The sequence below is a fragment of the Camellia sinensis genome, chromosome 5 (genome assembly GCF_055761805.1).
Source record: "Camellia sinensis isolate YWXY chromosome 5, ASM5576180v1, whole genome shotgun sequence".
Lineage (NCBI taxonomy): Eukaryota > Viridiplantae > Streptophyta > Magnoliopsida > Ericales > Theaceae > Camellia > Camellia sinensis.
The window spans coordinates 79,531,241-79,550,081 of NC_138965.1; the positions used below are offsets into that span (position 1 = coordinate 79,531,241).

The 18,841-nt window shown below is 36.2% G+C and overlaps 1 protein-coding gene across 19 annotated transcripts in view; it reads right to left on the bottom strand.

The window, feature by feature from the left end:
- Window positions 1-18,841, bottom strand: part of CCD1 (carotenoid cleavage dioxygenase 1) — a 103,379-nt gene that overhangs the window by 76,974 nt on the left and 7,564 nt on the right. For 13 of the 19 annotated variants that reach the window (XR_014329647.1, XR_014329649.1, XR_014329654.1 and 10 more), the window contains exons 2-8: window positions 12,139-12,209; window positions 11,871-11,885; window positions 10,512-10,623; window positions 1,193-1,292; window positions 948-1,010; window positions 526-636; window positions 255-439 (exon numbers count right to left, since the gene is read on the bottom strand). Coding sequence is in view for 4 of the 19 variants with exons in the window: in XM_082869103.1 (XP_082725229.1) it covers window positions 255-439; window positions 526-636; window positions 948-1,010; window positions 1,193-1,292; window positions 10,512-10,623; window positions 11,871-11,885; window positions 12,139-12,209 (657 nt within the window). In the remaining 15 variants the exon portion in view is untranslated. Of the gene's footprint in view, window positions 1-254; window positions 440-525; window positions 669-947; window positions 1,011-1,192; window positions 1,293-10,511; window positions 10,624-11,870; window positions 11,886-12,138; window positions 12,210-18,841 lie in introns of those variants that run through there. The other 6 variants (XR_014329648.1, XR_014329650.1, XR_014329658.1 and 3 more) reach the window with 2 other exon arrangements.

Below are 18,841 nucleotides of genomic sequence, written 5' to 3' on the forward strand. Positions count from 1 at the left end.
CTCATGAAAAATCATATGCTCAATCAGTTTTTCAATTAGTTTTCACCCAAAATTCTGGTCCACTTCAAAAATAAATAAACAAATAATCCAAAAACTATTTATGTTGCAAGGTATCAATTAGTAGTGATCTTTGAAATTCATAGACAATGCAATCGTTTAGCATTTTTTGTACGATATGAAAAGTTTTATACATAACAAAAACTATTTATGTTGCAAGGTATCAATTATTAGCATTTTTTGTACTCAAACCATACCTTCGGTTTGAAGAACAAAGGAAGATCCATGAAAATTGCATAATTTTCAGTAATGGCAAAGTCATGCATCATGATAGGCTCCGGTATTGTTATTGGCACAGGATCGTGCATGAAACCATCCTTTGAAATAACTCTGTATGTAATATATGGTGGTGTATGTGAATATCCAAAAGTAAACATCTCACCTGCATGCATGGAATCCGTTAATAAAAAAGAAACATTTTGTAATAGTAACTGACCAGATTTCTTTTTTGGAGAGGATGGGTTTTACCAGTGAATGGATCAACTTTTGGATGAGCAGTGAAGGAATGTGCCAATCTCTTGTCGTAATCCAGCATGCCAAGGGTTTGCAGATCTCCATCTTCCAGCACTTTAAGGGCATCTGCACGATGCAGCAGAGATAACATTTCAGCTCTGCACCACAATCAGGCAAACAAGGTATGGTCCCTGAATAATATATGATGCAACTAAATTCCCCCTTCTCCTGTTATCTCACACAGGACCATCAAATAACTAAAATTTCAAGCTGCATGCATTGCAGAATATTAATTCACAGTGGTGCAATCTAAGTATACTGAGAAAAAAGAAAAACCAATTAATACATGGACAAATCTCACATAATTATTGATTCCTAGTCAACGTTACCAACATTTTTAGTTCTTCCATCGTGAAAAAGGGAGGAGATTGGCTTACATGGTTTATCTGCCTCTGAAAGGGCCAAGAGTTTGCCATGGTGATATATGAGAGCAGTGTTACCTGGCAGAATGTGAAGAACAGTTAGTTCTTACTAGCACTTCTCATATCCAAGCTCAAAATAGGACCATACACAGTGAAGCATTTGGAACCACAGCAGTTAACTTTTATTATTGTACTGGAATTTAATTGTTCAACATGCACAATCCCACATGACATCAGAGCAAAAAGCGCAATTATGCTACCTGTTCCAGTTCCATATGAAACATCCAACACTTTCAGCTTTGCTCTCAGCATTTGCATGTTAACCATAAGCAATCCAAAGAACCCCTTAAGGTCTCCAATCTGCGTGACATTATAACAAGATGGTAATCAGATCCACAAAGAAAAATTCTGCGAAGTGTGGTTTATGCACTCTTCATATAATTAACTTCACCATTCATTCATTCATTGATACCAGTCTTCTTTCTATATCCATTCCATTTAATTAACTAATTCACCCCTTCACGAGAAAAAGATTTAGCCCATTTCCTATAGTGATGTGGTATCTTGTAGTTCTTATCTTGTTTCCCGCGGCCGGTGTTAAGGGCTGTCTTGTAGTTCTTATCTTGTTTCCAGTTATGTCAATGTGTTGTTTTCTCTTTATCTTGTATAGTCGTATAGGCCTGGGGTCTACCCCTTGTAATCTTGTAAATTCTTCCAGCTTTTTTCCATAACAGGTTTTTTCTTCTCAACATTTGAATCACAGTGAATTCTAGCTTCAGTATTTTTGGTTGCTGTTGCTATTTTCCTATATTTAGCATGCCTTCTTTACAGAAATTTAATTGAAGGCATCATCAATTGGATAAAAAAATGACCAAGAAAAGTCCAAATTCTCCAATATTTTATTGGTGCCGTTGTTGGTGTCTGCACGCATCCATGCATCTTGGTTGTCCTCCATTAGTGTTGACCTGGGATCCAATACATGTTTGATTTTTTTCCTTCTCTCACTCTCTCTCTGCTTTTTTTTCTTCTTTGTGAATCAGCAACCTTGATATTTGGAGTCTCATATCTTGGGGATTCATGGGTCCTCAACTCCTCATATTGCTGTTATCAGCTATCAAAAGCCATGTCGCAACTACTAAAATACAATGTTTGAGGTCTTCCTAGTAGCTGTTGGTTAAAAATATAAGTATAATATTGTTTTTATTGTCTGTGAGGGATGCAGTTTAACATAGCCTTACTTTCTGTGGTTGCCAACTGTCCAATTTTGGTTTTGTTCGTTCCATATCAAGTTCCATAATCTATATCAAACTTCTGTTTCTTAGAACCAGAGGCAAATACGTGAATAGCCAAAGCAATTAGTTGGCCTTAATGGTGTGTAACCTGTCTCTGTCTTGTAGTATATTCATATAATATAAGGTCTTTACTTCATTTTATTTTATTTTATTTTTGTGTTGAAATGCAACAAGAAGGATTTTATTAATCAAGAAAAGAGAGAACAAAGTGAGGACAAGGTGTCCTCTTAGAAGAAAAAAAGGAGAAAAACAAAGAAATCTACTGTCAAACAAATCAAAGAAAACAAAACTAAGATTGGCCAACATTATCAATTATAGAGGATAGAAATGAGACTATGATTGACTTCTTTGATTCTATTTACTATTTACTAAGGCTTGACTCCTGCGTACACCCCTGCAAAAAAATAAAAATAAAAAACGAATATAAGGGAAAAAAAAAAAAAAAAAAAAGGATGTTGCAAGCCCCCAACCATTGATCTAGTAGTGTAGAATGTAGTAGGGGAGAGAAGAAACACTTGAGAGGCCACAAACTTAAACACAATATTATAAACTTAAATCTGAATAATATAATGAAAGACATTATTTATAGGCTAATAACTGTAAACCAAAATAGGAAACTAAAACCCTCATAATATTTGGATACATAATCAACATAACCTAACTAATAATTATTTAAATCCTAACTAAAATAATAATAATAATCTACCAACTACATTTATTAGACCAAAAAATCTTTGGTCCACATGATGTACCCACAAGCTATACCCTCGGCTTCTAAAATGGAAACTCGGCCTCCAGCCAAGTAAGGGTTGTGCCATCAATTCTCTTCCACTAAAAATAACTTGACTGGAGCAAGTTAGGAACACATCCAAGAATCCCATCTAGAAAAAAAAAATAATAATAATAAAAATTTAAAAAAAGGCCTATTAACAAAGAATTTTTCTTCAATTTAACAACTTTGGAGTCAGTGGTACAAGCATGGGTGCATTTCATAAAGCCATCAATGAAATAATAAGTATTGGCATGTATGGCATGTGTAACATCCAGGCCCAAAATCCATGTGTGGCATAAACGAATATGGCAAAACTAAATAGGCAGAACTTCACATTACCATCTCTCTGAGCTTGCCAATATTAAATGTCACGATACACTATTTATTGACTTTAAGTTTCATATTGGTAATCCATGCCATGTGATAAGACTTGGGATATGGCTCAATTTTCAAACTCAATTTCTTCAAAAATAGCATTAGTACAACTCCCTGTATTACTCGCTAAGGAGCACCCCTGATCACCACAATTCACCTCTGTATAAAATTATTTCCTCATTGTAGTTTCTTAGGTTCCATTTTATGTTTACTATAAGCCAATAAAGGTCGAATAATGCCAATCACATCATCAATGAGATCATCATCGAACTCGAGGTCAATAGGATCAACAAAATTGTATGTCAATCTTCAAATCCTCGAATTCTTTTCACTCTGTAGCGTCACCTTAATTTTGTTCGGATACTTCTCTCTGTTGTTGTTAGTCAATCTTGGCCCCTATATCAACTTGATATCAAAAAAAGCCTTTCTTTATGGGGATTTGCAGAAGGAGGTCTATATGAATCAGCTACCAAGCTGCGTTGTTTCTGGTAATGAGCACCTTGTTTGTCAATTTTGGAAGGCTCTGTATTGTCTAAAGCAATCTCCTCATGCTTGGTTTGATCACATTAGTGTTGTGCTTGCCTATGGCTTTCATTGTTCTACTTATGATCACTCAGTTTTTCTTCGACACTCTTCTGCTAGGACTATTGTCTTGATTGTTTATAAGGATGGTATTATCCTCTCTGGCAATGACTCCACCGGGGTTGCTTATTTCAAGCACTATTTAAGTCAGCAATGTCCCACTAAGGACTTGAGTAACCTATGTTATTTCCTTGGCATTGATGTTGCTCACTCTTCCCAGGGTTTTTTTCTCTCCCAAAGGAAGTATGTTCTTGATCTTCTCTCTAATAATGACCTCTTGGGTGCCTAACCGGTTGATACTCCTATGTATTCTTTTTGTTAAGCATGATGGTGAGCACGGACAATCCTTTCCTAATGTTGGCTATTATCGTTGTTTGGTTGGAAAGTTGATTTATCTCATTGTCACTCGTCTTGATATCGCCTATGTTGTCAGTCAATTTATGAATGCCCTTGCCATCCTCTCTTCAACACAGTATGTTGTAATTTACATTATATTAAGAGTGCCTCAGGCCGCAGTCTACTCTATCGCCCTTCTTCTTCCTTGTTTGTCATTAGGTTTAGTGCCGCCAATTGGGTTGACAGTCATATTAATCGTCGTTCTACTTCTTGCCATTTTACCTTTGTTGGTGAGATAATCTAGTTACTTGGTGTAGCAAGAAGCAAAATGTTGTGGCTCATCCTGGTGCCAAGACTAAGTACCAAGCTATGGCCTATATGACTTCTAAAATGTTGTGGGTTCTCCCTCCTCTAAGATTTTAGTGTTCATGTTCCCACTCCTATGTTCGTCTATGAAGCACGGACACCTCCCCAAGGCCTACGTATTAGTGTCGGACACGGACACGCGTTGGACACGCTGTGGACACGTGTCTAACACTCTCCCTAAGGTGTCCCCTTTTTTATGAATTTTTTGCAGCCGGACACGTTTCAGACACCCCGGGGTACAAAATGTAATATCTGAAACTTCTAAATGCTACCAAACTACAAAAAACAAAAACTGAAAAAGAAGAGACAAGAAAAAATTTAATTGAAAAAGGAGAAAAGAAGAATAGAGAAGAACCTGAACCAGTTGAAGCCTAGATTAAGGTATGTGCTTCGTTCTACTTTGCTTCATTTTTCTTCTTCTTTCTTCAGTTTGCAGGTCGTCTCTCTATCTGTGTCTTTTGGCTCTCTCTCTCTCTCTCTCTCTCGCTTTTTCGTAGGTCTTCTCTCGATCTATCTCTTAGTGTGCCTATGTTTTGTATTTATATATATATATATATATATATTTTATTCCCTTGTGAGAGTTTAAAAAAAAACAAAAAATTTGATTAAAAATATCTTTTTTTTTATAGCAAAAATCTTTTTTTTTTATTTATATCTAAGCCTCTCTTTTTTTCCTTCTATTTTTTTAATTACCTTTCAATGAACTTTTTTTTTCAATTGTAAACATAATAAAAAAATAAAATTATATATATTGAACGTGTCCCCAGCGTGTCGTGTCCTCCGTTTTTTGAAAATTTGCGTGTCCTCGTACCCGCGTCGTGTCCCGTGTCCATGTCCGTGCCTCATAGATGCTCATGTGTTGTGATAATCAAGCTGTCATTTTCATTGACAACAATCTTATGCTCCATCAGCATACGAAACATATCAATGTTGATTATCACTTTATTTGCAATTTGTAACTGCGAAAACAATTGGTAACTCCTATGTTCGCTCTGGCGGCCAATTGGGTGACATTCTCACCAAGCCTTTAGCTCATCCATCTTTTTAGCGGTTATCTATCAAGTTGAGCATGTTCAATCTCTATGCTCCAGCTTGAGGGACATTAGAATTGTTTGGGGTGTTCTTTTATATGATTCTATATTGAGGCTATTATTGTCATATTGACATTAGTGTTTTAACGTAAGTATGTACTAGGTGAGGGTTTTCATTATAACCCAATAACCTATTCATCATATTCTCCTCTTCTCTTCTCTCTTTCCTTTCTAACCCTAACCCTAGTTTCTTGTACTTTGCAAACTAGGGTTAGGGTTAAAGAGAAAAGAGAGACGAGAAGAAGAGAAACCAGAAGACGATGAATAGGTTATTAGGTCATAATGAAAAACCCTTACCTAGCACATATTTATATAAGAACACTAATGTTACTATGACAAGAATACCCTCAATGTAAAATAACATAAACGAACACTCTTGACAATTCTAATAGTGCCTTTATGTTTAACCACAACAACTGATTTAATAGGCAAATTAATTTTAGAAGAGAAGCAATCCTAAGCATCATGTCCAAACCCTTGACAACTAAACCACTTGGGCTTAGTATTACCTCCACACGAAGAATGAGAAGAAGGCATAGTAGGGTAATCCATCTGAAGAGCTACTAGTACTGCATTTTCCATAAGGTCAAGTCTACTAGTAGCTTATTGTCACAGGGCTAATTTTACGACTATAAAATTTTCCTGCAATGGCACTAAGTCCCAACACTTGGTCTCAGCCAATGTATGCAATTCACACACACAAATTAAATTTCATCAAGCATACAAGCTAAGCAACACAGCAATTACAGGAAAACCCAACCTTTATTATTGCACCAACAATTACAAAGGAAAGCCAAATGTCCAACTCTCAAACACTTGATGAATTCGAGTTTGCATGGCCATGCCTATACATAGGCTACAATCAGAACATTTGAAATTCAAACAGGATACAAAACATAAGGGACACATGCTACCTGGCATGGTAGTTGACACCCCCAACTGCCAAGGGGATAACAAAGATTTGATACAAGCCTACAGAAATAACTGTCACCAACTATTCCTTTATTCCAACCTTCCTTGTTCCTTGCCAGCATGTCTAGTTCTGTGCATAACGTCCACAACTACCCCTATATTTTAGGAAGCCTTTGTCTTGCCTTAGACAACTCAAGATAGCGCTTGGTAGAGTTTTCTAAATATGATTTGAGAATAGGAGTAATATTTTGAGTTTGTGAGTTTTGGAATTATGATTTGAGTGTGAAAAATTTGTTTAGTGAATGAGTTTTGAAAAGAGTTTTGAATTGAGTAGGAAATTTTTGATGTGACATGATATTTGATACAAAAACTTACAACTCATAACCAAACATACAACTCAAAATTTTATTCAAAACTCATAAAAAAATTTTAAAAATTCCGAATTTTTTTTAATTTAAAACATAAAAAATAACAAGTGACAATTGTAAAAATAAAAAAATTGCACTGTTCCGGTCAACCGGCAAGATGTCCAGGAGGACGACTGGCTGGATGTCCGGAAGGATGACCGGTTAGCCCAAATTTTCCAACCTTGGACAGAGTTTTCAAAAGTGAGTGTAGAGTTTTCAAAAGTGAGTGTAGAATTAATTTTTGAAAATTGTAAACAAACATCACGTGCAAACCGAAGGGTGAAACTAAAGTTCCAAAGCTCTACCAAACAGAGCCCAAATTTCTCAAGCCACTAGCCAAACAGAGCCTGTAGTGCCATCTGTTGGTCTTGGTCAAGCCTAACCGCCTTGCAAACCAGCCAAGTTGTGCACCACACCTTGCTGTCTAGCCAAGTCAAGCCATTTGATTGTGTTAAAACCCCAAGTATGCTACAACGTAGCATTAAGGTCATATTAATGCCTTGTACATGCCATGTTGCCGATACTTTGGCCAAGGGTTGAATGTTGTTGCCGAACGACACAACTGATTGCCACCTTCTTGTTTTGGCATGCCTCCCTCATGCCCGCTGTCTAGGCCTGACATAGGTGCAAGGTGCCACCAAGTGTCAGGCCGCCAGCTCCCAAATATCAAGGTGCTAACACTTATGCACTAGAAATTGGCAAATTTAATACCTGGTGATGCATAGAAATTACTGCATCCTCATTCCAAAGTAACTCATATTTGGTGGCCAAATTATAGAAAAACATTGTGAACTCTTCCACAGACTAACTTCCCTTTACTGATTGAGTAAACTGCAAGTGAGCTCACTATTTGTGGCTCGTTGGAATGAAGCAACGGTTCAAAGTAATCTCCCATGTCAAGATAGTGGCATGATGCTCCTCCTAATATTTAGTCCACCAAATTCTAGTTGTGCCTTCAATTTAACTTCAATAATAAGTGTTTCCTCTTATTGTCAATTGGTACCACCAACAAATGAAACTATCCATACTATGTACCCAATCAAATAATACCTTTTGGTCGTAACCTCCACTCAAATCAGGAACTTCATGCTTAGCACCCCTATCTACATTAGTCAATTGAGGATATCCTCTAATAGTCATTGGTGGCCATACCCAAAAGTGTGAGGCGGAGGAGCATCCAAAGATCCACTAATTAATTGTAGCTTTTTCTTTCTATTTGTCTACCAAAACAGCGGTTTCCCAAAAAGTATCTTGCACTTGAAAAATGTTTGTCATCTATTCTTGTGTTGTCTTCAATTGTTGTTGTGATTTCTTCAACTCCTGCTGGTCTTGATATATGACATCAAAATTTGAATTTAACTCTAACATTGATCAACATGGTTAATGGGAAAAGCTCAGACTGTTCACAGGCTGACAAACGATTCATAGGTGAGCGGGTCAGGTACTGCTCATGGGTCAAACACTATTCATGATCATGGAATTAGTTGGATTAAGTTTGGAGTCTTGGGTTATTGGTTGGATGCTAGATGCCAGGGCATAAGTAAACTAGGCTAGAGGTTAAGGGAGGTGAGTTTGGGCCAAGTCCAGTTGAAAAACTTATTCCACACTTCTCCTTAAAACCCAAGTATTAAGGAGAGGGAAACTAGAGTCTTATAACTAGTATAGATAGGGCAATTCCAGGCGACATGGGATACATTCCAACACACCCTCTTGGACCACGACATACAGTAGCCAGACAAACGGCATACCAATCACAGGCCCAACCAAGCTCTGATACTAAGTTGAAAAGCTCAACTCACACTTCTCCTTAAAACCCAGGTATTAAGGAGAGGGAAACTAGAGCCTTATAACTAGTACAGATGGAGCAATTCTAGGCGATGTAGAACATATTCCAGCAAGTACATGGACTGATATAGCTTGGTTGGGATGGCCGGAATGGTTTAGGTTAAGTGAGATGAATATGGGCCATCCAATACAAGTCAGGTTGTTGATCCAATCTAAACACACTAGTAAGCATCATCTTCTACAATGTGAGGCACTGTGCAAACATACTAGTGGCAACATGAAGGTCCTGGGCCAAATGAGCAATGTAGCAAAGCAGGGATGATGTGAGGGTCGCAGCAAGGAAGGGTGTCATTCCTCTTCTCCAGCAGCGACCTACTTCGTTGAAGGTGTTGCGATAGCAATCAGAGAGGACTAGGTTCATGACGGTGACGAAGTGGTTGGAGTTGTGATGGAGACGGAAATAGTTCCCGATGTACAAGAATTCATTGTCTTACTTCGCAAAGGACTCTGGTTAAGGTTCAACGGCTCCGACAGGTAGACACCAATGTATTGCAATATAAAAGAAAAGGAAGCGAAAAACAAAGAGGGATCGAGGTATGCTCTGATACCAAATTGGTGTAGAACATAGTAGAAAAGAGAGAAGAAACACTTGAGAAGCCACAACTTTAAACAATCACGATATTATTACCCCCAGCACAATGAAAATGCTATTATTTATGGGCTAATAATTCTGAGTTGTTAACCACCAACTCGTCTAAAAGCTTAAGTTATTAGAGAGAGTGGTAACTTTATTATTTATATTCTCAACACACATTCCCTCACCTGTGGCCAGACTCTCCTCCATAAGTGAGCCAAGCATGGGCAAGTATTTTAATTACCAGGTAGGCAGTGAAGTTCAAACACAGGATCTATTACCTTCTCTGACACCATGTAAGATTTTGAGAATAACATTTCTGTATTCATCTCTATTGAGGCATAAATAGTGATTACAACGATATAGAATCTACAGATATTATGCCTATACACAAACCCAAACCTATGCTTAAATATATGATATAGAATAGAATATTTTCAAATATGCAAAGGTCAAAGAAGGTCAGATCAAGGAGGCTATCTAACATAAGCCTAATCAAAATAGAAAACTAAAACCCTAAAAATATTAGGAACATAATCAAAATAATCTAACTAATAATTATTTCAATCTCCTAACTAAAATATAAGTAATAATAATCTACCAATTACATTTATTGGACAAAAAAGTATTCGGTTCATGCAATGAACCCACATGCTTCACCCTAGGCTTCCAAAGCAAATAATGCACCTCCAACCGGTTAAGGATTGTGCCATCATCTAGTCACACAGGTGACTGCTATACATTAAAACCAAAAACATGCCGTGTAAACATTACTTGAAGACTCGTTTAGTGATAAAATGAAGCTATTGTCCACTATTTATATCACACACAAATGAGTGTGTTGATTATGTTCTGAGTCAGATTCTAGTGTTCTGCTACAATGTGCTTACCTTTGAAGCAGTTTGCAATAACATAAAGAACTTCCTAAACAAGTAATAGTAGATGGAAAAAGTGCACAAATATGAACAGAGAGACTTCCACTTATTGAAAGCTCAAAACATTTAAGTCACATAGTTCATCGGTATACCTTCATAAATTTGGATCCTCCAAAAAACTCTTCTTGTTTAAGACGCGACGTCCTTACATAACGGGAGACATATGTTGCTTTTCCGTCCTTGATGCGCAAACCATGAATCATGCTGCAGAATTAAAGAAACCATTCAAATTGTTGAATGCCTCTAAAAGCAGCAGATATAATGTGTTCAGGCATGGAAAGCACCTCAGAGAGGGAAGAAAAACATAAAACAGAGGTTGATTGTTACTACTCAGAGAACTGAGTGATTAAGTAAGCAATACAAGGGACCTAACTCTGTCCAAATAGCTTAACATCATAGAAGTTAAGGACTTTATGCTGGACATGCAAGAAGATACTTACATATTTGTATCAGCAATTAACCATTTGTAGAAATAAAGGTAGATACATTGAAGTCATAAGATATTGTATAGAACAAGAAGATTATCAAGGGTAGTAGAAAAAAAGATATCAGAGTATACAAGCCAAATCTTCAAGTCCTGCCAGATATTTGCAACCAATCAAGTAACTGAAGCTTTACTATTGATCACTACAATTATGTCATGCAAAAACCAAATTTGCAGTTGCAATGCAGGTAGAGATATATAGGAGTTTAGATAACATCAGCACAACAATATATTTAAACTTCAAGTACGACAAATTTGTTCATCATGCGTTACAACGTGACTTGGTAATAACCTTTTATGCAAGAATGCACTTTCAGTTACAATACCAATAGAGATAATTATAGGCCTCAGGATTTGCCACCCATATTTCAGACCTATCAAAGAAGGCCCAAGTCCAGCCCAGCAGATTAGGCCCAGCATGTTATTAGGAGTTGTTCAGATTTGGATTAGATAGTTATCCCTTGTTTTATCATGCTATTTCAGATTGGGTTGTTATCTACTTAATTGTTATGCTACAGTCCTAGTTGAGTCGAAGTGTTATTAAGATAAGGATTGGAGATGCTTGTAATCTTATCTTTATTTGATTGAGATCAATGAAATAAACAAGCAGAATTATCCTAAGAGAATTTGGGAGGTGATGACCCTCTCGAACGAGTCTCAGTGTGATAGGCCTAACCTATGAGATAAGAAATAATTTAATTAATGAAAGTAAAAGGTTGATTTAATTTTAAACAATTGGAAGCTTTAGCTATCAAATATTTTATTTGACTTGGCAGTTAAATCTTCACTTTTATCAGAACAAAGTCTGGCTAGTTAGTTAAAAGTACTGAGTACTTCCACATATTTATATCATATAATCCACCACAAAGAAACACTGAAGCCATCATTGAACTCCTTCTTCTGAAAGAACTTCAAATGAACCACATATACTTTTAAGTTGTGAGCTAAGGAACAGAAAAACACGCACCCATCTCCATCAAACCTGCAGAGTCAGAAACGGAAGGAATAAGCACAACTCTCAATAACATTAATTCTAACCCACTACCAAAAACAAACACATACATAGGTAAGTAGTAAATGATAATGAAAGGATGTGTATCTTCAAATGGGATAATGGAGCAAGATAAGTCGGAAAATTTTGTAGCTTCCTTCATAAAGCATGACAATTGAGTACATCAAAATAGAGCAACCAATTCTTGTTGAACCAAGTTTGATGAAAAGAAGTAAGGATCTACCAGTGATATCCAGCCACAGGAGTGAACTTTGGATTAGGACCAACCCTGACAAACTCACCATTCAGGCACTCCTGCAATGAGATTTTTTAAATATCACACCGTTTGCATTACAAGTTTTTTTTCTTAACTGCCAAATAATAAATAAATAAATATTACCAACAAGTGTGAAGAAGATTCAAGTTGTTTACATTTTAAAGAGGTAGCAACAAATGAACTCAAACAAATGAACTCGAACAAACATAAAATCTCAGCAATAACTTTTTCTAAGCATTCAAAGTCAGTTTAGTCATTTAATAATTAAAGAACGAAGGGGAGAAGAAGAATAAGAAGGGGGGGAATCAGTCCAAAGAAGGATTAGAAAGAGGAGACCAGAAAATAAGCATAAGAAGATGGATTAAGAAGGAGGAGAAGGAGGTAGCAATGTGAAGAGAACAGGAGAAGAATGCAGCGACATCACAGCCATGTGAAGAAGAAGATAGCAACATAGAGAAGAGAAGTAGAGAAGACAACAACGTAGTGTAGAGAAGAAGAGAAGAGAATGAGAGAGAAACGTAAGAAGAAGGCAAAAATGTGAAGAAGAATTCTTGGAGCTGCTGGACTAGATAACAACGCCAGGCAGCAGCAAAGTGTTCTTTGGAGATTAGGAATGAGGCTAATTTTTCTTCTATCGTTGATTTGGGGCTAAATGCCCAATGTATTGGCATGTGTACTTAACAGTGGGGATCTTCTATAGCTATACCATATTAAATCAATGGTCAAATTTCAAACGAAACCAATCAAAGCAACAATAAAAATAAAAATAAAAAAGGCCCTCAAGACGCAAGCCTTGGGCCTTACTGTGCCTTGGCCCAATCACATGCCTTGAGCGCGACTTATCGAAGTCGCCTGTCCTAGAACACTACAAGGCACAAACCTTGGGCCTAGGCGCACACTTAGGCACACCTTTAATAACACTGGTTTACCACTAGATTTTCAATGACACAACTAATCCTTGTACTACTAGCAGCCTCTTTGATTAAGGATATACTCTGGTTGGATTGCCCAATGGATATTGTTGAACTGGTGAACAACATAAAGTGTTTGTTATGATTGTCTTAGAGCCTGGAGCCAATCAATAACTCTCATTGGAGTGTTAAACTCCCAGCACAAGATTTGCATGGCTACCTCGTCTAGCAAAATATATTTTGGCAATAGTGTCTGAAGAAAAGTAATGTTTTAACACATAACTAAAGCCAAATAAAGAGACATCGTATGTTATGCCAGATCGAGCACCACAATGATCTACTGGACAGAAGCCATAAAAGCTTTTTGGATTATTTTCCTTGAAAGAAAAGGCACTTGAAAATTTATTTCCTCCTTTGTTAACTTATGCAAAGTAGAAACACCACATTAGACAGTGATTTGTCCAAAAACCCTAATTAAAACATGAAATCACATAATTTGGAAAGGATATAAACTAAATCCTCAGAGATTACATATAAGATATAAACTGAATCCTCAGATGTTACATGGATGGACAAGAATCAAAAACATGTTACCAAATCCCAGAAAAGTAGAATCTTGATCCTCAACTCCAGGCCATCAATATTCCTTTGGGATCTTTTGCTAAAAGTTCCTCAAATGGATTACATCTTGTGAAAAGTCCAAGTCAAAAAAATTTAATGTCTAAGATCCTTCATCTAATGTTTTTATTGTGGAAAGGACAAATTGAAAATCTTTTGTACATTTTTGCCCACAACTCATTATTCACAGCCATTGTTGAGCTCTCTCTCCACCGTCTCCCCCGTCTCCACCCTCGTCGTCGCTCACCATGGAACTCTCCCTCCATCTCTACCACCGTTGTTGCCGTTCATTGCCTCTATGCTTCGTCACTGACGCCACCATGTTAGATCTACCACCGGCAACCACCATATTCATTGTTTGCCTTCACCATCTTAACCTTTTGCCATCACCATCTTAGATCGGAGACTGACAACCTTGGATCTAAGATCAGTCACCTCAAATCTATGCTCTCTCCTTCTTCTTCTCAAGATGCTCTGCTTTTCAGATAGTAAAATTTTACTCTGGTTCGAACATATTTGAGATTAAAGATATTAGATCTAAGACCGACGACCTCAAATTTGAGATCAGTCACCTCAAATCTATGCTCTGGTTTTTGAACAATAAAATTTTACTCTTGTTCGAACAAATTTGAGATTGGAAATCTTAGATCTGATAATTTAATAAATTTTTCTGGTAATAGTAACTGTAAATCTTTTGCTAACGATAATTGTTGTAGCAAGTGTGGTGTTTAGTGATGATGAAACATTTTAATATTTAAATGCTAAAATTTAGTACGCAAAATTTTACTACTAATATTAGTAAATTTTTACCCTGTTAAGGTTTGTTTGGACAGTAAAATTTTACTCTAATTTTTTTTTGAATTTCATATCCAACATCGATCTTATTTGATAGGTCTCAATGAAAAGATTCTAAAAATATCAATTTTATTAAAATTAGACATTTATATAAAGAATTATGAAATTTTAAAGTTTCAAAATAATTTTGAATCAAAATGTAAATTACACCTGTAGCTTGGAATCATAATACACATATAAGGGTATTTATGTCATCTAACTTCCATTCGTTTAACAAAAGGGTGGTTCTATTTACACACCACTAATACTTTCAATACAGACCGTGAGTAGATTAAATTTATATTCCAATAATATCCTCCAATGAAATAACTATTAAGGATAACATGAGGTGTATTCAACCCATTCAAAAATTTTATATTTAAAAACACAAAATACTTTTCACACACCATCATTTCTATAGGGTTTAGGGTTTTAACATATAAACACTGTATTTCTTCATCATCTTCACCATTAACATACACTTATGATATCATTCATTATCAATTAGTTCACTTCATTCTTTTCTCCATTATACTTATTTTTCAAACTCAAAACATTATTGCCTTTGAAGAATTAGGGTTCAAGAACATTGAAATCAATTAATTTTGAAGATTTGCACATCATAGATGACACTGAGATAGTTGGTTCTGATATAAACATTGAAAGCATTGATTTGAACATTGAAAATGTTAGTTTATGACTAAGATTTTCGATTTTTTATTTATCTTGTTCGTATGTTAGGAAAATGAGTTTATTCATCGTGTTCAGATAACCAGAGTTGAACTTTTACACAATATTCGATTATTCATATTTGAACAAAACAATTTTGTTCAAATTATTAAGATTAACCAAATATTAAATGTTCATACATAAAAAATTAAATATTTTAAGTTAGTTCAGTTAAAATAAATTAAACTTTTATTCATTGTTCAGATATAAATTTTTGAATGTTCAACTCTGTATTTATGAACATGACTAATTTGATGAATTTGAAACGACAACGAGAGATGGGAAACGAGAATTCAAGACCAACAATGAAGATCAATACCGGCGAAGGTGGAGTCCGAATGAAACACTCCGCCAATGATCTATGATGAGACGACGAGACGAGACACAACAAGAGTTCAACACCAACTACGGAGATCAACACCGGCAAAGATGGAGGCCAAATGAAACCTCCGCCGGCGATGGCGATCAAGACCAATGAAGATGGTCTCTGTTGGTATCTGTTCTGAAGATTGTGGGGTTTTTGTTGTGTGTAGTGGTGAAGATGAAGAGTTTTTAGTGTGTAATGGTGTGTATTCACATAGTTAGTATTGTGTTAATATAGGGTTAGTAATGGAAAGTTAAGGTGTAAACTAAGATATTTTTAAACCCTAAAAATTATTTTGTGTATGTACTAAGTAATGGTGTGTACTGAGAGTATTAATGCTGTGTAAATAGAATCACTCTTAACAAAAGGACGAGAGGCTCTAAATGCATCCCAAGAATTAGGTTGGACACCTCATTATTTTAAGCACCCCAATAACAAATTTGAAATTTTATTTATTTGTTTCGACACCCTAAATAATACCTATCCTAACTCTAAAACCCCTAAAACCTTATACAAATCTACTTTGTACACCCCATTACCCATAAATAGAGAAACAAAATCATAAAAGAATTTCAAGCAACGAAGAGGTTCATCTGAAAAAAAGAGGGATTCCAAGCGACAAAGGTCTCCTCCCACTCTACATCCACCAGCGACTACCGATTTCCAGATACTCAATGCTGAACACAAGAAATTCGGTTCTAATTGTTTCATATGAATACTCAGTGCCGAACAAAATATATTTGTCCAAATACTTAATTCCAAACATATGAAGTTTGTTCTGATACTCGGTGTCAAAAACAAGAAAATTGGTTCTACTTGTTTCATATAGATACTCAGTGCCGAGCAAGTATATTTGTCCAGATACTTAATTCCAAACATATGGGGTTTGTTCGGATACTCAGTTCCGAATGAATTCGGAAAACCAAACTACGAAAAACAATGAACAATTAAAAACTACTTTCTCTATAGAAAATTGTTTGGAAACATCTTCTTTATTGTCCATTGTTAATTTCAATATGAAATAGAATGCAAGAATGATGAATTAAAGCAAATAGGGTTGGGGTTAGGGTTAGGTATGAAAATGCAAAGTGATGAAAGATGGAAGAGAAGAAAGAAAAGGAATATTGAGACTGATGATTAATAGGGTGTCCAAAACACTTTTATTTACACTTTTTCTAATGTCAAGTCTTTTTTAGTCATTTTAAATAGGGACTTAATAGTAATAAAAAATAAAATTAAATGGAGGAGTCCAACCTAATTTTTGGAGTGCAAATAGAAGCTCCCCAAAAGGACCTCCTGCATGAAAAGTTTTTTCCCCTAATTGAAAAGCCAACCCACACTTCCCCTTAAAACCCAAGTATTAAGGAGAAAAAAACTTAAGCCTTATAACCAACTCAGATGGGGCAACTCCAGGCGATGTTGGACACATTCCAACATTGTCCTTTTCGCAATAACTTTTTGTGAAGAGGAGGCTATGGCCAAATGTGGCACCCGAAAGCATGCCACGTGTTATAACATATCATTATCTATATTCGAATACCTTAGGCCAAAATAATTATTCCATTGACTACCTCATTCCACAAAATACCCGATTTAATTAGCTTACAACGTTCTGGAGATCAAAAATACAAAGAAATGAGATGGTAGCCTTAAGAGATCGAAACAATTAATAAGAAACTTGAAAGTGTAAAACATGTCTTAATAAAAGAAACTTATGAATAGAATGTTGGAAAATTATTAAGAGTTAAGGGATGTCTGAAGTTTAGGATTTATGAATAGTTGAATGTGCCTATGCACTAATTGAGAAGCTTAAAGATCTTAGACTAATGTACTCGTCACTTTAATACTATGTCATTTTACTAATCGAGATTAGTATTAATTAAGAAGGATTAATTAGAAACTAATCTTGATTAATTAATACTAAGATTGATTAATTAAGATAATTAGATAATTAGTAAAATACTTGAGTTAACCTTGATTAAACTAAGTCATGTTTATAAATTGAGATTTGGTAATGCAAACACCACCTTTCCTTTGCCCCACCACACCAAATAAAACCTTAGCCAAGACCAAACAAAGGGAGGAAGAATCAACAAAGTGGTAGAACTCATGAGAGGGAAGGAGAAGAAAAGAGAAAGGGAGAAAAAGGAGGAAAAAGGGAGAACTCAAGGGAAATCAACCAAAAATCCATTCTAGAAGTGTTCTAAGGTATGATTCTATTCTAAATCCTATAGTAGACCTTCCTAACATCTAAGATTGGAAAGAAACTAGGATCAATTTGGTTTAGAAATGAAGATTTGAGAGGAAGAATGAAGAAAGTTCAGTTAAAATGGAAAACAAGGCATATAGCTTAGGAACTCCATCTTTTGGTATGATTCTTGAAAGTTTTGAAGCATACAAGTCTTAATCTCCATGTTTTCCTTGGTTTTTCAAGAATGTTAAAACCTATCACCTACTTCACCCACTAAACCTAACCCACTACACCACTACCACCTCACCTACTCCACTAAACCTAACCCACTACACCACTACCACCTCACCTACTCCACTAAACCCACTACACCACTACCACCTCCACTTCACCTACTCCACCTACCACCTCCACTTTACCTACTCCATCTACCACCTACTACCACCTACTCTTCTATATATAGGAATCATTGTAGCATTCAATAATTCAACAATTACAAACATCAATCAATAATACAATTCTCTTTTTCTCTTTATACATTAAATTTCTACATGGTATCAGAGCAAGGTTAAGCACTTAGTATTTTTCGCTTCACCGGCGGGCGGCAACCTCGCCTTGGCCGTCCGCCGGACCTCAACCTAATCTGCTAAAATTTTTCTACACATACCTTGAAATTTCCTTTCTGAGTGCACTACTGTTCAGTCGCCGGAGACCACCACCGCTTGCACGTCGATGTCCCTTTGCCAAAGCTCCGTCGTGACACCGGCCTTCCTTGCGTCTGGTTTCAATCCCCTGCTATTCCAAGCCACAAAATAGGGCACGACTTTTGAGGGCTCGATATCTATATCCATGTATATCTTTTGGGCAGTCTATATACACACTCATACAGTGTCTTCTACACCGGTAACATGGTACAAGGGCCCAACCCTTCTTCATGCCCTCGACATGATTACAGAGCCCAAGAGGCCATCAGACAAGCCTCTTCGTCTCCCACTTCAGGATGTCTACAAGATTGGCGGTATT